The 5,712-nt window shown below is 58.5% G+C and overlaps 1 protein-coding gene across 1 annotated transcript; it reads right to left on the bottom strand.

The window, feature by feature from the left end:
* Positions 1–3,193: 3,193 nt before the first annotated feature.
* CHST2 (carbohydrate sulfotransferase 2) lies at positions 3,194–5,382 on the bottom strand. Its single transcript, XM_056114172.1, has one exon. The coding sequence runs from the start codon at positions 5,365–5,367 to the stop codon at positions 3,802–3,804; it is 1,566 nt and encodes a 521-aa protein (XP_055970147.1). The 5' UTR covers positions 5,368–5,382; the 3' UTR covers positions 3,194–3,801.
* Between the last annotated feature and the right edge of the window lie 330 nt (positions 5,383–5,712).

The raw sequence follows: 5,712 nt of genomic DNA, 5'->3' as shown, positions 1-5,712 counted from the left end.
CTCAGATGCTCATTTTTTGCAAACCAGCAGCCATAATCCAGCTGAGTATGACACGGATCCTAGGCGGAGCTCACCAGCACGGGACAGGGGATGTGAAGGGCAGTGTCTCTATCAGCCACCACAGAGGACAAACCTCCTGAAAGTGGCTTTTCCGTGCCACAGGTGAATCTACTTCCCAGGCCTACCCCTGTGTTCAGGACTCGGTATATAACAACAGTACACATGAGGCTTCTGCAAAGATGAGCAACTTTACAAACCAACTTTATATAGGCTTGCAGCCACCCTGGGTTCTTGCCCTACAGCCCAATGGCCTTCTCTCCAGACTCAGCTTCTGTTTCGTCAGTGGAAGACACTGGTCTATACTGAGTCCATACCAGCAGAAGCTGGTCCCTAGTGGAAGCAGAGCCCAAGGTACGCTCACTCCCGTTACTTCAGCCAACTTTAAGAACTACCTGGCACTTTTCCCAAACAGGTAAGAGGTAGCAAACACATTCTTCCCTTTCCGAATGCTTTCAACATGCAAGTTACAGATCTTGTTCCCTTCTTGAATAAATCTTCATCAGAAACACTGGACTGGGGGATACAAAATTTGTCCCCGCCTGCCAGCCTGCCTGCCTCCCTGCCAGGTACCCACGGGTCCATCTGAATGAGGCCTTTGAGAGCTTCTGAGCTGCCTGAAACCCAAGCCCCTTGCCTGGCCTCTCTGTCCTGTTCCCAACTCACATTTGTTGGTTAAATGTAGACTCGGCGCCTACAACGGGCACTCTCATGAACAAAGGCATTCCGGAGTCAAAGGAGCCATCCAGAGCAAATTCAGCCCAGCAGAATTTGAAAACAGAAATCACCTGCCCGGAGGAAGATTTCCTCCTATGGTTAGACAGATTGCCAGGGAGGTCTGGGAGCCTCCGGATCTGGGGTTTGTCACCCTGGGCAGCTGGAACAGAGGCTGATGGCTTATCAGCCCCGAGAACACGGCCTTGCTCCTCAAACCCGGGGAAGCGGGGAAGCAGAAGATTCCTAAGAAGACTTGGGCTCCTGGCGGGAACAGCACGGAATCACTTTCCTAGAAGGCAGCCAGGAACAGGGAGCCACAATTCACTTTTTCAAATCACAGAGCTGGGGAGGGACAGGCCCGAGAGACAAAGCAGCATCAGGCACCAAACAAGGCAATTGTGGGCTGGGCGGAAACACAGGTCAGATCCAGTCCGGATGGGGTTTAGCTTCAAATTTCATCTGCACAGAAGCTTCCCTGGCTCTGCAGGCTCCAGAAACTCCACAGCATCTTTTTTTCATTTTAATACAGGATCCCCAAACACTGGGATGGCACTTTCATGCAAAGGCCTGGGATGGACTGAGAGAAACACGAATCTCAACTACTTACAAATCCTTCTCACAAAGCTCCAATGTGATTGCGATTGAGTGATAAGAGCTGCCTCTAATGCCACACGAAATTTGTTTTCAAATGGATTATTTTACGCGGAGTGGCTGCTTTCTAAGATGCTGTCTTAATTTCCTGTAAAACCTGTTTCATCTATATAGTCATCCGACATTAATATTTATTTTGCTCATTTAATTTTAAAGTGTTTAAATTCAAGCTCTTACAGATACTCAGCTGCTGCTGGAGGTAATTCAGCACAGACGCCACCATGAAAATATTAGCGAGTAAGATCAATGTCATAGCTGAAATCTGGCTAATAACACGATACTATTAACTAGTTTAGTATATTAAGGAGTAGCCATTCTGGAATGGGTTATAAAAACCACAGCTAATACATCTTTTTTTTTAAACCTCTGTGCTTCTTTATTTTGGAATTCTTAACAGTGTAGATTTCACAATGTAATCAAAAGTATACTTAAGAGCCATGTTGTGTTAAAATATTCCCCAGGTACATATTATTTTTTATACTTTCCCTAAATTAATCCCTCAACATTTAACCTACATTAAGGTAGGATTACAGAGCTCTCACAATAAATTATATTAAAATAGAGTCATGGTAAGATTCACTTGTACCGTATTTAACACGATATAATATAACTACACTGACTCTTGTTCCTTTGTTCCTGTTTTGGCCTCCCAACTTCGGATTGAAATAAAACCTCCTGCAGGATGCTTCCAAACAGACTCGGGACAGCAGAGCACAGCAACGAGCCCCCTGCAGGAAAAAAAAAACCAAGGGATTTCTCCTTGTAAATACAGATGCTAGTAGAAAACACACCAACTCGTAATTCACGACTCGTCATTCCCGGTAATTCATTTTCATCTCTGAAAGGAGTTTTCCGGCTAAAGCCTGCCACTGTCTGTAACATGTTACAGATTCTTTGCAAATTGATTTTGAAAACAAGATAAAGAAAAGCAGGCAAGTAAGCAGACCCATGAGCCAGCCGAGCCGACCGAGATAGATGCACATTCTCTGTGACTGTAAGGGAGGAGTGGAAAAGCCTGCCGTGCCCTTTCATTTCTCAACTGAAGCTTCCCTCCTTCATCCACCCAGGGCACAAACCTCGGCCAACACAAACACTTGACACTTTTCTAACCAAAGAAAAGATCATTACCACTTTCAGGTGACATTCACTTCTGAGGTCTGTGTTCTAGCCATCCAAAGTTCTTTTAATGACATGCTTTCCTTTTAAACACACACACACACACACACATACACACACACAATATCCCAAGCCCAAGCCCAAGCCCAAAGCACGGGTCTCTGTTTCAAGTTCCCTTGTTAAGGCAACAGTAATCAAGACTAAATACCTCCCACCAAATCCTCAAGGGGCTCCTTCTTCCTTTCTGGGCTCCAAGTTGAAGGGTAACATTGATCTGCCTCCAACCGGCCTGGTCGTGTTTTAACCTTCGGAATGGAAAGATCGGTTCCCGTTTGTGCACGCCGAACAGGCTCTGATTTCCACGGTGAAACTCCCCAAGTTCCTAGGGCTCTTACCAAGGGCTCGGGCCGCTGGGACGCGGCGGCGCGGCAGAGAGCCATCACAGTGGGGGACCGGTGGCGGTGGGGAAGCGCAGGGGGTGGGGAGGTCTGGGAACCTGGGAGTCAGCTCCAGCCCGAGGGTGGAGGCAAACAGCCAGAAGCACACTATTCATCATCTTCTTTATTAATACTCACAGATAACCCTCGCTCTTTACATCAAAGTCCAGTGGAGAAGACCGCCTTTTCCCGGGGCATTTCATGCCCAAAGGGGCTTTGTTGTTGTTGTTTTTTTTTTTTGCTCCGGACTGTCCCCCTTTCTCCACTCCCTCCCCCCATGTCAAAGCGACGCCTTTACAGGTTCACAGATACCACGAGAACTTTTGTAAACAAGGTTGGGGTCACTGGACCTTGACTTCCTCAACACCCCCCCATCAGAAACGAAGGTCGGTGGCGACGTGGGGGGAGAGAGGCGGGAGAGCAGGGGAGGGGATCGGTGAGGGAAAGGAGTGGAGGGGCTGAAGGGGAGAGGGAGGGAGAGGAAGGAAGGGAGGAAGGAAGGGGGAGGGGCGCGGAGGGAAAGGAGCGCAGGGGCGAGGTGGGGAGGGACCCGCGGGCCGGGGCCAGCGGGTCCGCGCGCAAACGCGCAAGCGCTCTCCAGTGGGTCTTGGCGGGGATGGGTGTGGCGCGCGTGTTGTGGCTGTTCCTTGAAATTCCATGACTCAAAACATCGACAGCAAGTGCCTGCGTGGTTATTTATACGGTGGATCTATAATAGGCTATGTGGGCTGCCGCGGCTTGGGTCTGGGCTGCTTTTGTGGAAACAACAGCCAGCTCCCGCCGGACGGGGGGTGTCTCGCGGGGCGGGGGGCGGGGGGCCCGCTCAGAGCCGAGGCTTCCGGAGCAGGGTCTTGCTGAGGTCCTTGACCTCCTCGGGGCTGCTGACGCGCTCGTAGCCCAGCAGGGCCATGGGCTGCGCGCAGAACTCCTCCACCTGCTTGATCTGCTGGAAGGTGAGCGCGCTGCGCCAGGCGCTGGCCGCCTGCGTGGCGTTGCGCGCCGACACCACGAAGGGCTTGGACGAGGAGCCCGAGCCGCTGGTCATGTTGAGGGCGAACTGCTCCATCTCGGGGCTCACCCAGAGCCCCACGAAGTCGTACACCCGGCGGAGGGTCTTGACGGGGTCCCCCACCAGGTCCTCGTACCGCACCACCAGGTAGTGGCCCTGCAGCCAGCCGGGGGGCTGCAGCGCGGTCTGCAGGGTTTTGGCCATGCTGTTGCAAATGACCTCCATGGCCCCCAGCGCGTGGTAGTCCGCCGGGCCCCCCACGCCCTCCTTCTTGGCGCCCAGCTTGTGGCCCGCCGCCTCCAGGAAAGGCATGCGGTGGGCGCGCGGGTCGCGGCTGCGGACCACCTGCAGGCTCTCCCGGATGAGGCCGTGGCGCGAGCGGATGCGCGAGCTGGCCACGGCGCGGGGGTCGCGCACCAGGTGGATGACCTTGAGGTCCAGGGCCGGGTCGCGCAGCAGCGGCGCCAGCACGGCCACGTCGAAGACGCGCACGCCCTTGATGACCAGCGTGCGGTACTTGCGGCACTCCTCCTCGAAGCGCGCCAGGCGCTGCGGGGGGCACTTCTTGCACACGCGGTCGTCCACCAGCCCCACCACCTCCTTGCGGTAGGCGGGGCAGAGCGGCGACGAGCACACCACCTTGTTGGTGGCCGCGCCGAAGATGCCCAGCGTGGTGAGGTTGCGCCCCCCGCTGCCCGCGGGGCTGTACAGCTGGAAGACGGACAGGTCGCAGCGGTAGAGCGCGCTCAGCATGTCCCGCGCCGCGCCCTGCAGCGACACGGCGTCGCCCGGGTACAGCTTCTGCCACACGTGCCACACGGGCTCGTACAGGAAGAACACCTCGGGGTTCTGGTTGAAGAGCTCGCCGAAGAAGGACGAGCCCGAGCGCCACGTGGTGAACACGTACACCAGCTGCCGCTTGCCCCCGCCGCCGCCGCCGCCGCCGCCGGCGGGCCCCCGCGTGCCGTTGCCCGGCGGGGCCGCGGGGCCCGGGGGCGCCCCCGGGGCCGCCCCGACGGCGGCGGCGGGCGGGCGCGGCGGGGTCCGCGGGTCCGGGCGCGCGTGCGCTGCGCGGGGCGGCGCGGCCGGCGGGGGGCCCGGGCGCTCCCGGCCGGCCCCCGGCGCGGCCGCCGGCGGCCCGTCGGGGCTACAGTGCTGCAGCGGCTCCTTGTGCCACTTGTAGTCCAGGAGGTTGAGCATGGTGAGCACCAGCAGCAGCGCGTAGCCCGCGCACAGCACCAGCGCCTTCCTGCGGAACACCTTCATCCCGAGCGGGGACGCGGGCCAGCGGCGGCCCGGGCGCCGGGGCCACGGCGGGAGCAGCGCGCGCGGCGCGGCGGGCGCGGCCGGGGGCAGGGCTCGCGGCGGGCTGCGGCTCATCACAGGCGCGGCCCGGGCCGGCGGCGCGGCGGAGGCGGCCCTGCCGCAGCCCGAGAGGGGGACGCCGCGGGCCGGCTGCGGGCGCGGGGGCTGGGGCCGCGGCTCCGGGGCGGGCGCGGCGGCGGCGGCGGCTGGTCCCCGGCGCCCGGGGCTGGCTCTCCCATGGCAGCGGCTCTCCCGCGCAGGACCTGCGAGGGGAAGCGGAGTGAACGGCTGCGGCCCCGCCGCGCCCCCCGCCGCCCGGCCCGGCTCCCCCGCCGCTCACCTGCGGTCGCGGGCGCGCCCCGGAGCGGCCCGGGATCGCGACCCGGCGCGGCGCCCGGCTGCGGCTCGGTGCCTCGCGCG

This window comes from Sorex fumeus, unplaced genomic scaffold, assembly GCF_029834395.1.
Source record: "Sorex fumeus unplaced genomic scaffold, SorFum_2.1 ptg000024l, whole genome shotgun sequence".
Classification (NCBI taxonomy): domain Eukaryota; kingdom Metazoa; phylum Chordata; class Mammalia; order Eulipotyphla; family Soricidae; genus Sorex; species Sorex fumeus.
Note: the sequence above shows the minus strand (reverse complement) of the source record. Positions and strands in the feature narration are given on the sequence as shown.

Coding starts and splice junctions, on each gene's coding strand:
- CHST2 (XM_056114172.1), bottom strand. CDS start 5,367: ATGAGCCGCAGCCCGCCGCGAGCCCTGCCCCCGGCCGCGCCCGCCGCG.